The 22722-nt window shown below is 34.1% G+C and overlaps 3 protein-coding genes across 5 annotated transcripts in view; 2 read left to right on the forward strand and 1 right to left on the reverse strand.

The window, feature by feature from the left end:
• The window catches only part of LOC126972445 (chitooligosaccharidolytic beta-N-acetylglucosaminidase), a 561898-nt gene that overhangs the window by 419271 nt on the left and 119905 nt on the right, over positions 1–22722 (forward strand). Inside the window, exon 11 of one of the 2 annotated variants that reach the window (XR_007731141.1) lies at positions 19396–19437. The exons of the other annotated variant lie outside the window; for it this stretch is intronic. The gene's annotated coding sequence lies outside the window, so the exon portion shown is untranslated. Of the gene's footprint in view, positions 1–19395; positions 19438–22722 lie in introns of those variants that run through there. 2 annotated transcript variants of the gene reach the window in all.
• On the reverse strand, positions 200–2243 carry LOC126972503 (mpv17-like protein 2). 2 transcript variants are annotated; one of them, XM_050819318.1, is made up of 2 exons: positions 2094–2243; positions 200–1027 (listed from the first exon to the last, which is right to left on the reverse strand). In XM_050819318.1, the coding sequence occupies exon 2, from the start codon at positions 1019–1021 to the stop codon at positions 398–400; it is 624 nt and encodes a 207-aa protein (XP_050675275.1). In that variant the 5' UTR covers positions 1022–1027; positions 2094–2243; the 3' UTR covers positions 200–397. The 2 variants fall into 2 exon arrangements, with proteins under 2 accessions (XP_050675275.1, XP_050675276.1); XM_050819319.1 differs by lacking the exon at positions 200–1027 and adding an exon at positions 1054–1769.
• On the forward strand, positions 9302–20098 carry LOC126972466 (nuclear receptor coactivator 5). Its single transcript, XM_050819259.1, has 8 exons — positions 9302–9478; positions 9571–9841; positions 10740–10861; positions 14017–14139; positions 15991–16102; positions 16692–16891; positions 18029–18201; positions 19756–20098. Exons 1-8 carry the CDS (start codon positions 9472–9474, stop codon positions 19996–19998), a joined length of 1251 nt encoding a protein of 416 aa, XP_050675216.1. The 5' UTR covers positions 9302–9471; the 3' UTR covers positions 19999–20098.

Below are 22722 nucleotides of genomic sequence, written 5' to 3' on the forward strand. Positions count from 1 at the left end.
TATTTGTTATTTTTATATTATTAGCTATTGGTGCAATAGTATGTACTTATGTATCATGATGAAGGATGACACTGATTTTTAATTAATTTTTTCACTGTTACATGTCTTACTGCAGGTGTTTAATTTAAAATAATCACTGAAAAAGTTTCCAATAAATAGGCAAATACACTTGTTTTTGTTTCATAAGAAAACTACATAATATGTATGGAACTTATCTGTATTTAGTGATATGACATCTTGTAAAAAAAATATTATATCACAGCACAATTCATTAGATTACATAAGCACTTAACGAAGCTTCAAAAGTAACAATTGTAAGTATTGTATTCTTTTATACAAATAAAAATAGTCAACAATTCATTTACTATTAAAAGTATTTACTCTTAAATCTTATTCGTCACAACTTAGGGTCTTTTATTAAACTTTTATTATGTTTTACTTGTGAAGTATAAACATCATATCCTAGAGATATAGTGTTGTCATATAAAACCCTAAATCGAGTTGGTAGGAAATAAAAATTAATTATCTGCGCTGGTGGCCATACCATCCATTCAGCTTTGTATAATGTTGTAAATTTATGGGTAACTTCTTCTTTAAAGTTTTGCAGAGGGTTTTCTTCTAGTAATGCTAAACTACCGAATAATGTAACTATCATGATGGGAGAGAATATTAATTGGTCTAATGCAAATTTTTTTATAACCATATCTGTGGTTTTACCAACTATAAATTTGTCTAGAACTTTGTACCAATGATGACATAAGACCCCAAGGGCTGCCCCTGAGAATGCCATGTGCTTAGTACGTTTAAAATCATATTCCGGTAATTCTTCTGTGTAAAGCTCATATGTCTGCTCCATTATATCACCCAGTGATGATAAAGTAACCGATATTGTTACATTTGTATAAAACAGATATTTATTACTGAAGGCAACTCCAATAATATTTTTCAATTTCACTCTAGAACTACTGTCATGAACCTTTGATGCAATCTTTCTCAATGTAACAGCCAAAGCTTGCATCATATGGATCTGAAAAGTTTAAAACCAACCAAATTAAACACACCTTCATAAAATAGTTTATTCACATTTATAATTGCATAATTAAACAATAAATAAAAAGTACAATTTGTAATTCATTCTTCTTTCTTGTCATCAGAATGTTTCCTGAATCTGCTGTGCTTAATCTGTGACGTATAAATATCATAGCCCAGAGAGATTGTATTATCATACAGTACTCTATATTTTGTTGGCAGTAAATAGAAATTTATAACTTGAGCTGGTGGCCACACATACCATTCAGCCCTATACAACACCCAAAACTTTTCAGTCACTTCTTCAGAGAAGCTTTCAAATGGATTTTCTTCAAAAATTGCAATGGTTGCAAAGAATGACATAATCACAATGGGTGAACAAATAAACTGATCAAGCATAAGTTTCTTTACAACCATATCTATAGTCCGGCCAGTGATAACTTTGTCAAGGAACATATACCAATGATGACAAATTATCCCAGCTGTCATGCCAGAAAAACCCATATGTGCTGTCCTTTTAGGATCAAAATCATCAATTTCTTTGTGATACAATTCAAAACACTGCTCCAATAAATCACCAGTTGTTGAAATCCCTACTGACAGCAGCACATTTGTGAAAATAAGATTCTTTTTATTAAAAGCTTTATTAATAAGTTTTTTATAGGCCTTGTAGCTGTTGTTTATAAATCTTTTGATTAACATTAGCAATTATTTCCAAGTTGAGGTAGTTTAGTTTATTTCTAAAAATTGTTTCGTTTATTATTAATCGACATATACTTACTAAGAACTTGAGAAAATATTTACGTAACTAAGTCACAAGTATGGAAAATTATAAAGTCACAAAATAAAATAATGCCAATAATAGCATTATCTGTATCTACTAAAAACTAAACCTTAATACCTACATCTTTTAGTTTACATTACGATAGAAATAATTAACAAAGCTAAGATAAAATATATTTTATTTTACTTAATACTTTTACCTATAAGCGCAAATCTTAATACTTAGTACTTACCTACCTATAAACTATAAATAATATTAAATTTAATATGAGTTCACTTACTTTTTTGAAATTTACTATTCAATGCTTGTAAATTAAACAAATTATTAAATTTTTTATAACCTATTTATTATAGTAATGAAATAGGAAAAAACATACTAATTTAAATTATATGTAAAAACTTAACCTCATCGTTCATACCCAACTCATACAGTCAGTAATATGACACTTGACACTTAGTTACTGAATCAGCTGAACTAGGTACCTATTGTCTGTGTGTAATATTATAGAAGCTTAGAAGCCTGGGTGTAGACAAAAATATATATTAACAATAGAAATATTTAAAATAAAAATTAGGTAGGTAAGTGTGTTATTGATTCATTTACAAGCTATATAGATGAGCTCTGTTTTCATTTGTTTGGAGTCATTCTTGCTTATAAATAGTTAATTTAGCAAGATAAAAGATTTTTAAGGGATTAGGACGCGCATGTGGATTTTTCTTTCAAAAAATTATAATTTGGTCATGATTTGTCATAATATACACATATTAATAATAATAATTCTTTATTTGCATAATGTGTGTATACAAGTCAACAAAAAAATCCTATACGAATCAACACATAGCCGAAAAGGGTTACAAATTACATTACCTCCACGTCATTATATAATAATAAAATTCTAAGATAACAGCACATAATATTTCATTGTTACATTTATATTAGCATCTATCATCAAGAGAACAGTAAATAACATTTAAAAGTTAATGAACAGTCGTTAAGCGCTCTCAAAGCGAAAGTGACCGAAAAAAGACATGGCTTAAAGGTCTCGTTACCAGGCCATAAAATCAAAAAAAAAAAATTTGCATCTACACAAAATATACATGTGGTATAGGTACATATTATGTAGTCAAAGTTAAACACAAGATTATAAAAAAGAAAATCACAAATTTAAAAAGTCAGATACAGCATAAAAATTGTAATTAATTTGCCATTGATATAATTGAGTTTTAAAAAGACCAATATTCAACATTTTAATAGCATCGGAAAGTTTATGAAATATTTGAATACATATGGCATGACAATTTTTAGTAAACAAAGTAGTCCTGGGTGCTTTTTTGTAAACAAGTCTATTTGGATGTCGTTGGTCGCGGCAATACATCTCCTTGGCAGTGGTGAAAAGATATTTATGTCTCTTTACAAATATGCTTATTTCGTTAATGTATAGGCACGACAAGGTTAACAATTTCAGTTTAATAAACAGCGGTCTACACGATTCGTACGGACCGAACTCACAAATCGCACAGATACAAATTTTTTGTGCAATAAATGCTTTTTGGATGTTTACGCCATTACCCCAAATTATAAGACCGTATCTCAATATAGATGCAATATGAGCATGGTAAGCTGACAGTGTGGTACCTAAATCTATAATCTTTCGGAGGCGCCTCAGGGCATAAACAAATTTATTTACTCTACTCCAGACCTTATTTATATGTGATGTCCATTTAAGTTCATAGTCTAAAATAAAACCTAAAAATGGAGTTTCCTCTTTTTTCATCCATAATGACGTCATTATATTCTATTTTTAAATTATTATGTAGAGCATTTGAAAATTTATTATTGTTCGATTTAGTTAGATTTAAAAAATGTAAGATTATTCACACCAAGCCATTTAATCATTTTGTTCAAATTATTTATAATGTCATTGTTAAATTTCATAATATCAAAGTTTTTAATGTCAGATTCAAAAATTATCGAAATATCGTCCGTGGATAGAAATATTTTATTATTTGTAACGTCTATAACGTCATTGATATAAAACAAAAATAGAATAGGCTCTTCCTTGAGGACCTGCCTGAATAAGGTGATTTTGATTAGATTACCCTAAAGGATTGAGCTTTTGATTACTGTTAGTAAAAATATAATATTAATTACAAGTTTAAGCAGAATTATCAAATTGTAAGTAGAGGTATTTGGTGAGTATTGCATGATATGTAGGCTTATATGGATGTATTAGGATTATTTTATTGTTGTTTGCTGAGTTCTCGTAACAGGTTTCATCATGCTCGCTTAAATGTCACTGCTTGTGGCGGCGACATGGGACGGGTCGTCCCCTTCCCTAAAATATGGTTGAGGAAGGCGATGGCTGGCTCATGCGTCATGCTCGTGAACGGGCGCTGCTTGTGGTGGCGGGATGATCCTGTTGCCGAGGACTCGGTTTCAGATTCTTTAAAGTTATTGTGTATACATATATATGTATGGATATATACATGTTTATTTATTTATAATCGCTTATAAAATGCTCACAGAATACCTTTATTGATTTATGGTGTATGTGGATGATGCAGCTACTGTACTCAATAACTTTTGTATTAATTTACATTTTTTTTTTGACTTACTCGTGTAAGACATTGACATTATTTGACGTTTGAGTGTGTTTGTTGCATCATTTTACATTTTACAAATTATATTGTAATTGAAATGGTCTGTAAATCTTGATATAAAAGAGTGGCAATGAGTTTCTTGCTACTTCTTCTCATTAGCTCGACCCTTTACGAAGTAGCGGTAGATTCAATAAGAAATTTTTTTTTGACATTCATAAGTGTCATTTTCGTGACCTACTTGAATAAACTGATTTTGATTTGATTACACCACACTGGTTAAATGTATATTTAGATTTGTATGTTTCTTTCTCACAAATTTTATTAGTCCGAGTAATAATTACACTAATTTGTTTCCTATCTTTTAAATATGATCGGAACCAATCTAACAAGCCCCCGTATTCCATATGCCTCAATTTTTTTTAATAATAATTCATGGGACACTCTTTCAAAAGCTTTTGACATATCAAAGTATAATACTGTAGTCAATATTTGAGCAATTGAGTGTGATAAAGAATAGATTTCATCATATTGTATCTAAAAGGCACACGGGCAGGTATCTTGTTACCTCCCATACTGGAAGATAAAATGGATTTGACGGCCAGAATACTACCCGGTATCTTTATGAGGCTTAGCGCTGTCACACGGCACACGAGTTCTCAACTCTCAATGTCTCTTGGAGTGGGGAACATTAATATCAATAAGTACATTAATAACATAAGTTAACTAGCGATGAATGAATAAATGAAAATACGTTATGGTAGTTTTCCAACGTTTCAACCACAAAGTACCTTTGTTTATAAGTAATAGTGTTTCAACTACAACAATGATTCGCAAAATCGTGAATCGAGCACTCTCAATCAACTACTCTTAGAAGTACTGCTTTCACGTGATGCGTGCAATCATACAAACTCAGTGGCAGATAATTAACAAGTGTTTTTCTTTAAAGGCATAAAAGGCATTTATTTTCTCAAAATTGATTTCTTTAGAATTCTTTTTGATGTTATTTTTAATATACTAGATACTACTACCACTTTGGAAACAAATGGCACTCTGAGAGAGAAGAAGCGGCGCAAGAAACTCTCCCAACATTCTTTTTTTGCGCTCTTTTCAATAATATTATACAATATTGTACAGTCATTTCTATCGCTATAAAATAATCACAATCTAGTCCCAGGCTGTCCGATCATTTAGATATTCAGCTGTGGAGTAATAGGATTTACGACAGAGCCATTATTTTATAAAACATTTTTTTTTATATATAATGCTTGAACAGTGGCTGGGACTTTATTATAGAAGTGTATACATTTACCCTTATAGCTATTATGTATCTTATGAAGCCTACTAGAATTAGTTACAAGCAATCCCTTATTTCTAGTGTTATAATAATGAAAATCACTATTAAGAGCAAAAAGGTGACGATTTTTGTGAACGTATATTAAATTTTTATAAGTGTACTGACAATGAACAGTCATCATATTTATTTCTTTAAATTTTTCTTTGAGAGACTGTCTATAGCCAAGCTAATATATAGGACGGACAGCTCTCTTTTGTAGAGCAAATACTATCAATGTCAGCAGCATGACCCCATAGTAAAATACCGTACGTCATGATGCTGTGAAAATAACTGAAGTACACTAATCTAGCGGTCGCAACATTCGTGTACTCTCTAATCTTTCTAACGGCATATGCCGCAGAGCTGAGTCTATCTGCTAGATGGGCAATATGTGGACCCCACTGAAGCTTTTTATCTGACGTGATACCCAAAAAGACCGTAGTGTCCACAAGTTCAACCTCTGGTCATTTATAAGTACGTTGGTTTATACCTCCGCTGTGTTTGGTGTAATGAACCGTAAACACTTTGTATTTTTACTATTTAAGTGCAGATTATTCGTCTCAAACCAACGCACTATCTTTGAGAGTGCATTGTTTACCTCGTCATCAATATCTGCACGTCGCTTCACTTTAAAAATAAGTGAAGTATCATCAGCAAACAATACAATCTCATGGCTATCATCTACCACAAACGGTAGATCGTTAATATAATATATAATAGAAATAGAAAGGGCCGAGAACAGAACCCTGTGTAGCACCCACAGGTTTACCCGAAACCGTTTGCCATTTACATCGACTATCTGAACTCTTTCGCTTAAATATGATTTTAACAGATTTAGGGCTCTATTTTTCACTCCATAATGCTTTAGTTTTAGGAATAAAGTTTAATGGTGGACGCAGTCAAATGCTTTGGACAAATCACAAAAAATGCCCAATGCATCCTGTGACTCTTCCCAGGCGTCAAAGATGTGCTCAATGAGTCTAGTACCCGCATTAATTGTTGATAATCCCCCAGTGAAACCAAATTGATTATTGTTCATTAATTTACAAAAATGCATTTGTAGCTGTTGAAGTAAAAGTTTTTCAAAAATATACTAAAAACAGGCAGCACTGAAATAGGTCTGAAATTAGCAGGGTCAAAAGAACTGCCCGATTTAAACAAAGGTATAACTTTGCTGTATTTCATGAGGTCAGGGAACACACCCTCATCTATGCATTCATTAAATATTATTGCTAATTCAGGTGCTATAATGTCAAGTATGTATTTACAATATTAGTCGAATGGCCCCATAGGTCTTTTGTTTAAGTTGGCATTTATTGAAATTTTTTGATAATTGTTTACTATTGAAAAAAAAAATTTAAGCTTTCGTTTCGTCGTAGTTTTTTGGAAATAATAAAAGTGAATTCAGACTGTGACAGACAGATTTTTTTATGTTCCACTCTTTAAATATGAATACAATAATTCTATTTTAGAAATAGAAACAATAAATAATTTTAGTTTAAATAGTTTATCAACATTGCAATGGCTTGATCGAATCATTAACGAACAATATGTTTTTTTTTTCAGCACTGAACTTAGCGCACTCTGCTGGTGCATTTGAAAACTAATTCACGTTCCAATTAAATATCCGCACAATTCGGCGTTGTTCACCAGTGAGTCGCATTATGTTATGTAATTGGAAAACTACCTAATGTACTTAAAGTAAAGTTACATAATAATAATATAATTTGTACATATGAGTTATGGTATCAAAATGTAGAAGGTTATGGATGCTGTTCACTGATGAATCCCGTTATGAATTATTATTCAGATTCATGATGATTACGTGTTTGGATATTTGTCTTGGCAGAATCAGCCGTCTCCAATGAGAACCCTTATAGCCTAAAATAATACTCAAGGATCCAACCGAGCACGTGGATCGACGGAGTTTTAATTAAATGGAGGAACAAGCAACATTTTATTTACAGAAACCTTCAGAGTTGGCACTTAGGCTCGAAAACATAGGCTCAGTTGAAGGGTGAACCTTTTTGTTAATATGGTCACTTAAAATGTCACTGCTTAACTGCACCGTGGGTTGGGTCGTTTCCTTCAATAAATTAGAACGAGGGAGCTGATAGCTGGTCCAGGCTTCTCGCTCGTTAACTAGCACTACTTGTAGTGGCTGGGTGATTCTGTTATCAAGAAATCTGCTTCATATTGTTAATTTATAATGACTGAACTTAAAATTATAATATATTTTTTCAAAATGTTGCTCCACTGTATATGTATAAGAGCTTATATTAAATATAATATTAAAAAAATTGATAAAATAGATCCCAGACGGGAGTCTTGTTGTTTTTCCCCTGTTGTCATTGAATGTGTGGATGAACTGAATTCATTAACTGCCACTATACGAGATTTATTTGCAAGGTATGAACAGAACTATCTAAGTAGGAGGACCCGATGCAGCAAGTTTTTCGGTTAAGATTGAAAGGTTAACTCGATGGAATACCTTCTTGAAATCGGTTAGATGACAAGAGATCTAGAGTCTACGGTTTTAGAAATGTCGAACAGAGATACAGTAGCAGTACTTTACATTAAGTATTTTAAACATTTTATGTAGATTATGGATACTTGAATATATTCCTCATTTTACTCAAGAATCGTCAGCAGTTTCTTGTTTATCCAGTGAACCCTCTGTTTCATAACTTATTAGTTTAGAAACCATGCTGATCTCTGATTAGTGATTTAGAGACTGAGCGTTTGACTGTGAGGAATATGTGGAAGATATATGGAAGATATGATTTATTAAAAAGTTACACGATATATATACAAAATCCCTAAAACTAGTTACCCAATTACAATCGTTACTTAAAAAATATTTACAAGTTCAGAAAATACACACCAATACTAGAGCTTACATTTTAACCAATAGTAAAACGTTTCATTCAATAAGATTTGAGAATAATGTTATGTGTTCTATCACGCTCTAAAACTAATGCTGTCGCAGTTTGTGTAAACTCGCGTCGAACCTCGATCATACGATGTCAATGAGCATTCCGCACCTACGGCTGTTGCTCATTGATTAAAATTGCATGAATAGCGATCGACCCCCGAGTCCCGACCGTCCTGACGCTTCATTCGAGGACGCTCGGCCTTGCTGTGCGGTTGTGTAACGCGGAGCATATGACTGATCACGTGAGTATATCTGCGATCGTCGAGAGAAAGTACGATGCTTGAAACTTTACTGAGATGACTAAACTGGTGATCTGTATGATTCTATGAGTTGATGTACAGCATTATGAAATGGTTCTTATCAGAGCTAATACTACGTTATATAAAATAAAATGTTCTTGTCAGAACGAATCTTTTGGCATACGCTTATTACAGTTATTATGCACGATTACTATTTCTACGATCTATAATGCTACGTTACAAGTTAGATATTAGACATTTGTGATTGTCATTGATATTATTGGTTGTAGGTACAGCTACAGTGACATGCGACTGTCAAAACTGTCATGTTATCTTACCTTTGACATTTGACAACGTCAAATAAATTTGTGATGTTGATAATTGTTTTGGTTTTCTGCGTCTGCGTGGATAAAAACATATAACTCAAAATCAAAATTCATAAACATCCTATTTTGTCGGTAAACGTGCATTACTTTGATTATTTAATGTTTATAATATATTGATGAGCGTTGATTTGTTCAGGGTTCATGAACTAGAATACGAAAGTTATCATGGCAGGTTAGTTTCAGTAATTTTACAAAATATGTGTTATTGACGCACCGGTAAGAATTTCATTTTATGACAACAGTCAACAATCGATGTCGTTGCAGGTAAACTAACTCTCGATCGCAATGCTATGAGGAATAAAGCTACGGCTCACCTTCGAATATATGTTGGTGGACTTACTGATGATTGTACAGAAGATGATTTATACGAACACTTCATTCCTTATGGACAAATTGATGGTATAGTTGTAAACCGGGTGTTTGGTTTCGTGCAGTTTCGTGAAGCCGGTAGTGTACAGCTTGCAATTGAAAAGGGAGCGGGAAGTGTGTTAAAAGGAAAGAAAATATCTGTTAAAGCTGTTCTGACTAATGAAAGGTAATTTGGACTTTTAACATTATCTAATAATTTTAAATTTGAGCTTTTGGATGCTCCTAAAACTTAAGTTTAATTCAATTAATAGAAACTCGTATATCACAGGGAGATCAATAGAAAGAGACTTAGCAGCTTTAACAAAATCAATATGTAATTGACACATTGTTGGATGAACACTATTTGATGCTGATAATAATATATAACAGATACATGGTAGTAGGTAAAAAACCAAATAACATACTATAAAAGTCATACTTCTCCTTGGGAGGCTCATTGGCACTAAATTCTGGCTAAATTGGCACCACATCTGCACCTTTTCACAAAGAAGAAGTGTACTATAGCTAGTGGGCTAACCAGACTTAACATCTCATATTATCTTAAAGTGATGAAGGCAATTATAACACCATTTTTTTTATTTCAACACCACCAAGTATGAAGATATATCTATATTTATTAAAAAAGTACTACACAGTTTTGAATTCAAAATAATTTTCATGTCTTATGCTTTTTCTAAATTGTCACAATACACATCTGTATAGTTCATATATAGAAGTACTGGAGTTATATTTTTGTTTTGCTATGCTTAAGAAGTATAACATTAACATTTATACACCATTTTTATTTTTTCAAATTAGAATTTCAAAGGGAATAAACACAGTAGGCAGACGGAGTTTGCTTCCCACTTACAGTAAAATTTATTATTTAATAGCCTGTGGGCGGTCGCTCAATTCCAAATCAGTGGTATTATTAAGAAGTTTATACATGTTATAGCAACATTTACCACACAAACATTTATTAACAATTCTCTTGATTTTGAAATTTAAGTCTATTAAATTTATTGCATCACCTCTAGATGCTTATGCCTTATAAAGGTTTAGTATGTAATAATACTTTTTTACAGTGGAAAATTTGATACATCATCAGGACAAGCAGAGAAACCAGCTCCAAATGACAGCGCAGGAAATCATCCGGATAAACAGGATGATTTATACGACAGCTTTGGAAACTATATTGGAGATCAGGGTAAATTATTTTTAGTCACTATTCAATATTGCCTTGTAAAACTGTGTGAATACAGTTTGTTCTCATCATTAAATAGAAATCAATGATGTAGTCACACTCATAGGAAATATTTTTCTTCTATCAAGACAACCAGTTTTTGGTTACAACAAGAAAAAGTTTAGGCTTTGTTGAATAAAGCAGTTAGCCTTAATTTAAGCAAATGGGCGTTCTCAGATCCACGTGTGGCTTGCGGTACAGTGTAGATCAGTGCTCATTCAGCGTTCTGTCAATCCGTACTAGCTTATAATGAGAATAATAAGAGTGAATCTATTTGAAAGCTATTGAAACAAGCTATATGACCAAGCAAAATAAATCATCTTATAAACAAAATGAGGGTCTGAACTTGGTGAGGGAATAGGGTGTCATACTCTAGTGCCCTGAGGCACTGCCGATTTGGGATGGATAAATTGATACTATTATTTTATGGCTAAACCTGCCATCCCAACTCTTCAAGACAGTTTATCATCAATGTGTTAGGCGGTCTCTTTACCTCCACACAAGCCCTGCAATGGGGACTGTTGGTGTCGGTAAATAGGTGGTGACCCTCTATAACATGAGTTCATTGGTATAGTGCATTATGATTGGCCATCCAGAGAGGATGAGAACTGCTGGATCAGATCCAATTGCTATAATCTCCAAGCCTCTCCTGGCTAGTTTGTCAGGCGCATTGCTAGCTATACAGCTACTGTGACCTTCAATTATTCATCAGGGAACAATGACAGTTGTATACAGAACCCAAGTTAGAGGCCAAATTGCCACAAATATAAAAATGCATAAAAGGCATTTATTTTCTCAAAATTGATTCCTTTAGAATTCTTTTTGATGTCATTTCTAATATACTAGATACTACTACCGCTTGGGAAACAAATGGCGCTCTGAGAGAAGAAGCGGTGCAAGAAACTCTCCCAGCATTCTTTTTTTGCGCTCTTTTTAATAAAATATACAATAATGTACTGTCATTGCTATCGCTATGCCCGTACAACAAGAGAATAGAGTTGGGGATGTGGTTATCAGGTACTCTTCTCCATCTCCTCTTCCATATACAGAAATTTAAAAATTCTTAAAAATAGTTTATTTCCATCATCTGAATGTCCTGCTCGTCTCGTCCCTTATTAACATAAAAAAGGTGCAGTTCACAAGCAAAAGTTGACCAGCCATCGTTCTTCTGTGTTTCATAAAGAAATGTTTATTTAAGGGCCTGAATATATCCAAACTGATGTACGAGGGTGGCACTGAAAATTTCGGGAATCAAGGAAGTAACACAACATTACTATTTAAAAATGTATTTATTGCTTTTCGAAGTATTCTCCGCGAAATTTGACACATTTTTCCATACCATGATACCAATCATTGAAGCAACCATTCCATTCGAAAGTTGGGGTCTACAAAATGGCCGTTTTGTAGGCGTCCACAGCTTCTTCAGGTGATGAAAATCTCTGACCACGCAATTTATTCTTTATTTTAGGGAAAGTATAGAAATCCTCAGGGCTATGGTCGGGGCTGTACGGCGGATGGTCTAATAATTCTATGTATCTTGCTCTAAAAACTCTTTTGGTCTGTGCGCGGTGTGAGAACTCGCATTGTCGTGATGGAGGATGAAGCGGCGGTTGCAGATCTCTACGGAGTTCAGAAACGACGTGTGGCAAACAAATGCTAGCATACCATTCTGCATTAACCGTTCTTTGTCCCTCAAGAGGAATAGTCGCAACATGGCCGGTTTTGGAGACAAACGTGGCCACCATTTTTTTTTGCAACACTCCGTGAACGAACAATTTTTGTTGACTTTACACTCATTTTCGAACACCCAAACTCGTGACTGGTTTTTTGTTTCGGGTTTGTACGCGTATTTCCAGGATTCGTCACCTGATACGATGTTGTATACAGCATTTGAGGATCCTGCGTGGAATCTCTCTCTCTCGCAGAACTCTCGAAAGAATCTTTCGAGAGTTCTGACGCACCAAGTAACGCGAGCCGCTTTTTGCTCTTCACAGAGCAAATGCGGTATCCATCGGGAAAACAACTTTTTTACACCTAATTGTAAATGCAAGATTATTTGTATTTGACTCATGCCAATGTCTCAAGTTGCCTGAATTTCGCGGTATGTCACATGTCGATCTTCCTCAATCAGCTTAAGCACAGCATCAACGTTTTCTTTGGTGACTGCAGTTTTGGACGACCTTGACGGGGATCATCACTGAGCATGACACGTCTTAGTTGAAATTCAGCAAATCAGTGATAAATTGTGATTTTGGATGGGGCTTCATCACCAAATGCAGAAATCATCCGGTCAACACACTGTTTTTGTGTTAAACCACTTCGAAAGTCATAATAAATCATCGCTCTAGAATTTTCTCGAGTCAATTCCATTTTCTCAACGACTAAACAAGTTTGAAAAGACCATGTGACAAGACCGAGAATCTTTTTTTAAATAAATAAATGGTATTCGATTTTTAAAACCAAGGAGTATTCAATTAAAAGATTTTAATATGACAGGAACAGTGGAAATATTCCATTCCCGATACTTTTAGTGCAGCCCTCGTACCTAATATGGTACTAGCATCTTTCTTAAGTAGCTCATAACCATATTTAATAGGACCCCTTAACTCATGTGATGCTATGTTTCAAATTCAAATATTTTTATTCAAAATCACTGATTGAACGTCCAAAACTACCACCCATTCAAAATGGACTGCCTCGGACCTGAGCAAAACGGCCGCAAGAAACTCACTGGGCTTTTTTTTCAAAACATATGGATTACAATGTAATATCGTACCATAAACTTTTATAAATAAAAATCTTGAGGGTGTCTCGCTTCATTCCTAGTCTATGGTACCATTAAAAAAATCGTTAATGCTGTAGTAACCTTTGCCACACAAACTTTTTTCAATAATTCTTTTAAATTTCGTAACACATTTGTTTTGTACATTTTCTGGGATCATATTGTTGAAGCATATACATCGCCCAATAAAAGACTTACAAACTCGATTTAACCGAGTAATAGGCATAACAAGTTTATGAAAATATTAAGTAACTCAAACACACTTGAGAATTACTTAGTAAACTCAATTCTTGAGTGCTCTATCTTAAAACTTTTTAATATTTGATTTCTTTTCTAGGGGATGCTGAAGATCATCCGCAGGAAGGTTATGAGAATCAAAGAGGCCGGGGGAGGGGCGGTCTGAGGGGAAGAGGGAGGGGACGTGGCCAAGCCGGCTTCAGAGAAATGCCACCACATATGGGTATGTGCAATATATTGTTTTTCTTTTCTTCCTTATTCTTATTGTTGATCTTATTATTTTTCTTTTATTCTTACTTATAAACTAAATTATGTTTTTGTACTTGTATTCGATCCGAGGAAATTTAACCGTCGCATGCTTTTTACGCATGAGTTACCGGATATATTAGCAGACGTTCTAATCTGCATTCTTTATTACTATGTGAAGGTAAGTGTTTATTTTTGGGTTTATGCTAAAGTGGTATGGGTTGTAAAATGCAACCGAGACATTAAACATGAAGATATATTGTCATCTTCAAGAAACTTAAATGGAAAAGAAAAGGTATGTACATCAATGGGAAATTTTTAAGATATCCCACACTCTTCACAAAAAATTGGCGAGTCAATGATAAATGACATTGATAATGTCAGAAATAAATAATAATAAAATTGGTCTTCTAGTCCCTAAACATGATGAATTTAAGTAGAGAAATAGGGTATATGCATGAATTTTAAAAATAGTTAAATTTGATTTTTTACATCCTAAAAATTATCAAACACATCGAGAATTATAGATAAAAACATTCTTATTCAATTAAAATAAATATTCTTTCCCGGCAAGATATTTCGCCTATTCAAACGCGCCATTTTGCGCGGGGTTTCTGTGACGTCAGAGTTTATCCCAAGAATCTATATTGTACTAATAAATGTATGACTGGTTTTTTCCTTCGGTTATACTGCGTAAAGTACTGAATCGATCAAAATAATTCGTACCATTAGATGCAGCGTGTTTTAGAGAAGATTTTAGTATATAATATGTTGGTGATTACTTAATTCGAACCTATTTTTTTTACCTAGAAATGCCTATAAATTCGCAATACAACTAATTCAGTCAATGACATTTCATTACTTAGTGATAATTCGTACAATGAGCGGGCGCGGGGTATTGTCGTGTCAGCACTTGTACTATGTAAACACATTAGTAACAATTCTGGTGAAATGTATTGAATTTAAATATATTTTGTAATTTTTAAAATAATTTATAGGCATTTCTAGGTAATAAAAATAGGTTCTAAATAAGTAATCACTAACAAAATATATACCAAAAAACTTCTTATGCTTAAAAAAACCGACTTCAAAAACTGAAAAGTATAAAATAACTAAAAAAAATTATATACGAGGTGTATTATGCAAACCTTTACATTTAATATTAACAAAATACTATTATTTGTATGTGCTAACTATTGATAGGTTTTAAGTCGGTGCCGTACACAAAAAACAATTATATCATCCACGTAGACAAACATTTTCATTTTCATAAAAAACCAGGACTTCATATGCAGTTTAGAGGTTCATGCACAATGCAGGTTTCACTTCTGACATGGGTACTTTGTACACACGCAATTTTTTTTTATCAACGATACATCGTTGATAAAAACAGTTGATAACCTGCTCAACCCCAATATTTGCATATTAGGAAATTTATTTGAGATGTCGCTCTTTCAAATCTTAAAAATTTTGAAAGGGATAACCGTTAAGGGTATCACTTTAAAAGTTGTATTCTATGATTAATTATACAAATTGAATTCGGTTATAATAAAAACACATACACACACACACAGTTTTCAGACTTGTTTTAATTGTAAAATTTGTTTTTTAATCATTTTTGTTTATTTCTATATTATTTATCAAATATTATGTATCCGCTGAGGAGGAAGGAAGGAGGCGAGATATTCCCAATACAATTAGTGTCCTAAGACAACTTTATGGCAAGTCTAAACCATTAGAATATATATATATATATATATATATATATATATATATATATATATATGCAATCTTTGAAATAAACGAAATTTATTTATTATTATTTTAGGTGGTGCCGAGTGGGGGGAGCGAAGCTTCGAGCGGTATCCAGAATATCCAAGAAGCCTGCCCATACCGGAGCGAAACGATTGTGAAATCATTGTGGTGTCGAAATCCCTCACGTAAGTGCTTGCAACGTGCTTGAAGAATTAAAGATAGTTTTTGACATGACTGAGGATATACACGAGAAAGTAAAAAAGTGTGTGTGTACTTATGTATGCACGCAAGAAGTTATACTTCTTTCGCGTAACAAAGCAAAAATCCTTAAAATTATTTATTCCTCGTGCTATTCTACGTTTTTAGAAAGAACAATTTTGTAAAAATCTTGCAAAAATGGCTTTGACACTTAATTATTAAATAATGAATATGGCTGTACGGGCTTGAACCCTTTGCCTGTCCTAATAATAGACGAAGAAACCAAAAAAAAAAATAACGAATGACGCAAACGACAGAAAATTTTAAGAACCAACTTCACCCTGTTACTTTTGTACAGTGATGCGCGCGCATCTTAAAATTTCACCCTCATAATTTTTTCATAACGCGCCTAAAGAAGTATAACTTCAAAAACAAGAATTATTGAATACCTTTAGTAGCTATGCGTTAGTAAATAAATAAGGGTATTATGAGAGTAATTAATTCAATAATTCGATTAGTTGATTGATTTGAAAAGTCGTTTTTTTTTTATATTTTTTTTTTATTTTAAATTTTCAGAGAGTATGCAGAGTACATAGAGAGCCGTCTAAAGAGATTGGGCATTGTAGTTGATCTCTTGTTTCCCATGGAGGATGTGCCCATAGGCCGCGTGTTGGGCAACATAGCGTCACGTGGGTGCCTGTACGCTATACTGGTGATGCCGACCAATCAAGAGAACAGATCGCTGACACTCACTATATTGCACGGCCTGCCACAAGGTATACTTTAACATCTCTGAAAAAAAATTTTATTTTTGCTTAGTAATTGTGGTAATTTGCTTAGAATTTTTGGTTTATTAAGAATGCTGGGGGGTACTTCATTGCAGGTGATCATTATAGTATCGTCACTTTTTTTATGGAAAAGGAGGACAAACGAGCGTCATTTGGCGTTAAGTGATCACCGCCGCCCACATTTTCTTGCAACACCATGGGAATCAAACGAACATTGTCGGCCTTTAAGGAAGGTGTACGAGCTTTATTTTATTTTTGAATTTCAGTGAACATACAGTCGTTAACAAATGATATACATGATATAGTTAAAATTAATATCGACAATGAGTCCCATACAGGATAAACATAAGAATTTTTTTAAAGTATAGACTTATACATAGTTATCACAATTTTGACAATTATCTAAAAAGAGTACAATATTTTTCTTATATGTATCTTAAATTTACCAAATGAAAGATGAAATATATCAACTTCTAAAAGAGTGCTGTTGTACAAGTTAATAGTTCTTCTAAAGTAAGTATTCTTTGCATAGTTGGTATGAAACATATCTATAGAAAATAAATTGCGGGGACAAGATAATTCGCTTGGAATTCTAAAGCTTATTTTTTTTATACGAGAGAGGATGAGTCGACAATGTTATTTAATATTTTAGATAGGTACCTATATATAAATTTTTTGGAGGTAACTATGTCGTATCGTCCCGGAAACACTTCACAAAGAAGCTTATTCCACCAATGATTTAAGTTTTCTTTAGTGTTAATTCCGCCAATATTTTTAATTTTTGAGAGTAGTCGAGTCGGTTGAGTCTCGTGCCAGATTTTGGCGAGACATCACGTTCTGACGATGCCTCGTGTAGAGGCAAAACACTTGTCGAATTGTTTTAAAAACAAATATTGGTGGAATTAACACTAAAAAAAACTTAAATCATTTGTATAATTATGGATTTCCGTAAAGTAACGCCTAATTCAATAAATTTTCTTAAGCTTATTCCACACCCTTCCCCGCAACACCAACCGCTACCTGCTGACATCTCTAGTACCCCCCTCCCCGCCACCGTCTCTCGCCCCGTGGGACGGTCGCGCACGTAGTTGACGGTGTATACTGATATGATGATTTCGTCTGCAGAGCATCGGAACATGCCGATAGAGGACGCGTTGCAGTTGCTATCGAGGAACTTCCACGAGGTGCGACGTGGCGGCTCCTCGGGCCGGGAGGCGGTGTACGCCCTGCTGGGACAACTGGCTGACGGCAGAACTCTCACTGTCCTTCAGTACGAGAAAGTCATCGAGTACTTACAGGTCATTATCACTTCCAGACTTCTCGGGTCTCAGAACTCCACGTGAAAGGCCAAGCAATGTTAATCAGCACAGCGAGGCATAACTGGGGCTGCAGACTTTTTGTAAAACCGAACCTAGTATTTTTGGATTCAATATGGGATATCCATAAGAGATAAACATATACCATAGCGGAGTTTTCTGTAGACCTTTTCAATGTGTACAATACTTATTTAGTACATTATTTTGATAAATCTCGTAGGGTTCAGCCTGCGTTTGCAATGTAAGCGGAAAAAATGTAATTATTTACGACATCACATTAGAAACCTCAAAAATAACAGTATTTCTCCAATATTTAATGAATGTTTTTATACATATAAACCTTCCTCTTCATTCACTCTATCTATTAAAAAAAACCGCATCAAAATCCGTTGCGTAGTTTTAAAGATACCCACAGCACAGCGAGGCATAACTGGAGCTGCAGACTTTTTTTAAAACCGAGCCTAGTATTTTTGGATTCAATATTGAAAAAAATTTATTATAACTTTCGCCTACTATATTATATTTTTAAAATAGTAGTAGGTAGACACCTTAAATCGTAGTCTACTATATTATACATTAGGGATGGCATCCTAGGTATAAACATAACATCACGCACCAGGCAAAATACTGTTACGTATCAGGACTTCAGGGTTCGGAAACCACCAGTATTATTCCGCTAATATTCACAGTAATGTAAAAGCAAAACAAACGTGTTTCTATTTATAGAAGTAAGCATAAGCGTCGAATATTCTCGACTAAACAAAACTTATTTTTGTAAACAACTAGTTGACAAGGTCAAGGTTCGTTTTCGTAGATAAGTACTTATCGAATTCTTTAACTCTCGCTTTAACGTTAGGCGTAAAATTCGAAGTAATATACTAAAATTATTAACATATACAGCTTCAACGTTGTATAGATTATTTTAATTACTATATTATATATAATGTAAAGTAATGCAACAAAATTATCTACTCAAACGTCAAATACTCAATAAATACTATCTACAGATAGAGATAAATTACTACCTTCTACTGTCAGTAATTACCTGTCAATAATCTGAAGCTGTCCCAATATACCCGATAAGTCATTCCTATCGCCTTATAGTGGGACGCGTGAATTGCAATTTCGCTGGTAAGCTATACGTCGACCCATTGACAGACAGCGTGTACGGATAAGGTGAGTTACCGTCGATAAGTTTATTGGGACAGAAAAGTCAACAATAAAAAGGCAAAGGCATTTATTTTCTCAAAATTGATTTCTTATATACTAAACACTACTACCGCTTCGGAAAAAAGTGGCGCTCTGAGAGAGAAGAAGCGGCGCAAGAAACTTTTCCAGAATTCTTTTTTTTGCGCTCTTTTTAATGAAATATACGATATTGTACTGTCATTGCTGTCGCTAAATAAATAAGCAATTCCTTATTTCTAATGTTATAATGTGACGATTTTTGTGAACATATATTAAATTTCCATGAATGTAATATGTGCTTCATCTTTCTTTTAAACTATTTTAAAGACATTTTTTTTTTCTTAACAGGAACGAAAAGAGCAACAGGTGAAACTGGAACTGGGAGAACCTTTGGCAACCAACAAGACACAAGTAGACCTGCAACAGAGAATCCTCAGTATTCTAAATGATAAGAAGACCAATGTGGAGAGTCCACCACCAGCGCCGGTCCCTGCGCCAGTAATGCCACCAGCCAGGCCCGAACAAAACAAACTTCTCAACGACCCCACTGTCCGGAAAGCATTGGACTCAATATTACTTAAGTTTACTTAGATATAAGTGTGACAGAATGATTTGTGGTGTGATAGACTCAGAATATACTATAGTATAGGCGACGTGACAGCCCGATTATGCGTGGCCAATTTAGATTTGTGTGTAATTACTGGGCAAATGAGACTTAACATGTCTCAAGGTGACGAACACAGTTGTAGTGCCGCTCTGACCTATTGGGTTTTCGAGAATCCTGAGCGGCACTGCTTGTAATGGGCAGGGCGTATAAATTACCATCGTCTTACTCGTCGCGTCCCTTATTATCATAAAAAATATTTGTTAGCTAGTATTTTAATCCTAGTGCCAAAATCGGTTACAGTAACAAAAGATTCGCTCTTTAGGGTTCCGTAGCCAAATGGCAAAAAACGGAATCCTTATAGATTCGTCATGTCTTTCTGTCTCTCCGTCCATATGTCACAACGACTTTTTTCCAAAACTATAAGAACTATTTGAACCGCATTAAGATTTTTCACACAAAAAATGAAAAAAAAAAAGACAATAAATTTTGTGGGTTTCATACTTAGAACTCAAACCAAACAAATATTTCATCAAACCCATACGGGTCATGGATAGGTCTAAAAATGATATTGAGGTTTCAAATATCATTTACAGTAAAGTCCGTTTATAATGACATCGAAAGGAATCGACAAAAAAGTCATAATAAGCGGACGTCATACAAAGCGTTTCGTGAAATCAAAAACCTTTTTATGTAAATATGAATGTACTTAAGTAGTTTAATACATAAACATAGTAATTACATATGTATACATACATATTAAATCAAAATTGCATGTACTCAGCACATTATAACACATACAAGTCTATTTTTATTGTAAGTAATCTGTAATTTTTGTCTGCTTTTGTTTTTTCATTTTATTGTATAAACAATCTCTAATGCTATTGTGTATAGAAGACATAGCTATGGCCAAACTATCATTTTCAATATTGCCGTGAACAAATCGTGATAATAATTCTGCAGCTTTTAATGCCTCTTCTGCGGTAGGTAATGGTTCTTCCTCGACTTCTTCTTCCCCATCACTTTCGAGTTGTTCCTTAGCACAAATGTTCTGTACGATATTTTCATCGGTGGGTTCTTCGGATGTGAGGAGAGCACTATCGATGTCAACATAATCTTCCCAAATTTCCGGTGCTGCTAAAGAATCTGAATGTAGGTTTCGTGACCACAAAGATAAAGGAATGTCATCTCCTTCATCGAATTCATGGTCTGATATTTGAATAGGTAAACCGTCGTGGTTTTCAATGAATCCTGCATGTTTGAAACAGTTATGAATGGTACTTTGTGACATTTTATTCCAGGCATCATTAACCATCAGAATTGCATCTAGCACCGTTATTTTTGTAGAAGAGTTGTCTTCATTAGCATCAAATTTTCATTTCGAGCACAAGGTTCTTCCTGAAATTTGTTTTGAGTGATCGTATTATTCCCTGATCCATTGGCTGTAGTACTGATGTTGTATTCGGTGGAAGGAAAGCAAGTGTTATAGACTTTAAATCAGTAACATTTGGATGGGCTGGGCAATTATCAACCAGCAATGGAATGTTTTTCTTCTTCTTCACCAAATCACGATCCCAATCACGAAGCCACTTTTCAAAAAGTTCTGACGTCATCCAAGCTTTACGATTGTTAGCATAATCGTCAGGTGATGATTTGACACTTTTAAAACATCTTGGTTTTTGTGACTTTCCAATAATGAGCAATTTCTTTTTCTCTGTGCCACTCATATTAGCTGCTACCATGACAGTTATTCTATCTTTCGACAACTTACCTCCACTACAATTGTCACCTTTAAATTTTAAAGTTTTATCCGGCATTAATTTGTAAAAAAGTCCAGTTTCATCAGCATTAAATATCTCATCATCAGAAAATTGTCTTCGTAAATTTGGCCACACAGATATCAACCAGTTTTTTGTTGAATTTTGATCAACAGACGAAGATTCACCGACAATTTTTCCCGCCACAATGTTATGTCGTACTTTAAAACGACTGATCCAGCTTGCAGAACAATTGAAGCCGAGAATACCAAAACGCGCGGCAAATCCATTTGCCTTTTCCTGTAGCATAGGGCCACTGACAGGTATTCCTTTGTTTCTCATGTTTTTAAACCACTGAATTAATGCTTGATCAACATTTTCTTGTCGTGATTTTCGAAGCCTCTTCGATTTCAAAACATTTGAATTGAACGACTGCTTAATGCGGTTCTTGTTTTTAAAAATCATTGAAATTGTCGAATGACCCACGCCAAATTCCTTTGCGAGACATGAGTGAGATTCTCCATTTTCTAATCTGCATATTATTGCACCTTTCTCCTCAATTGTAAATGCTTTCCGTCGCTGAGATGACATTTTTTTCACAGTAACAAACGAAAAACAACGTGTGACCTTCAAGCGTCAATTGGCCACTGAGATTCAAAACAAAAACGAGCCACGTGCCGAACGTCGTCGGGAATCAACGAACATTACCGAAGGTGTACAGAATCGTGTCGGTCATTATAACCGGGCATAATTTATTAAAAATGGGTCATAATAAGCGACATGTCACTGTAAGGGAAGTCATTATATCCGACTATTTATAAAGAATTTCATATGAAAACCAAACTTCGTAGTATAGTTACGTCATAATAACCGGTTGGTCAATATAGGCGGAGTCATAATAAAAGGATTCTACTGTATTTCTAAACTGAATAGTTTGCGCGAGGGACACTTCCA

This window comes from Leptidea sinapis, chromosome 26, assembly GCF_905404315.1.
Source record: "Leptidea sinapis chromosome 26, ilLepSina1.1, whole genome shotgun sequence".
Classification (NCBI taxonomy): Eukaryota; Metazoa; Arthropoda; class Insecta; order Lepidoptera; family Pieridae; genus Leptidea; species Leptidea sinapis.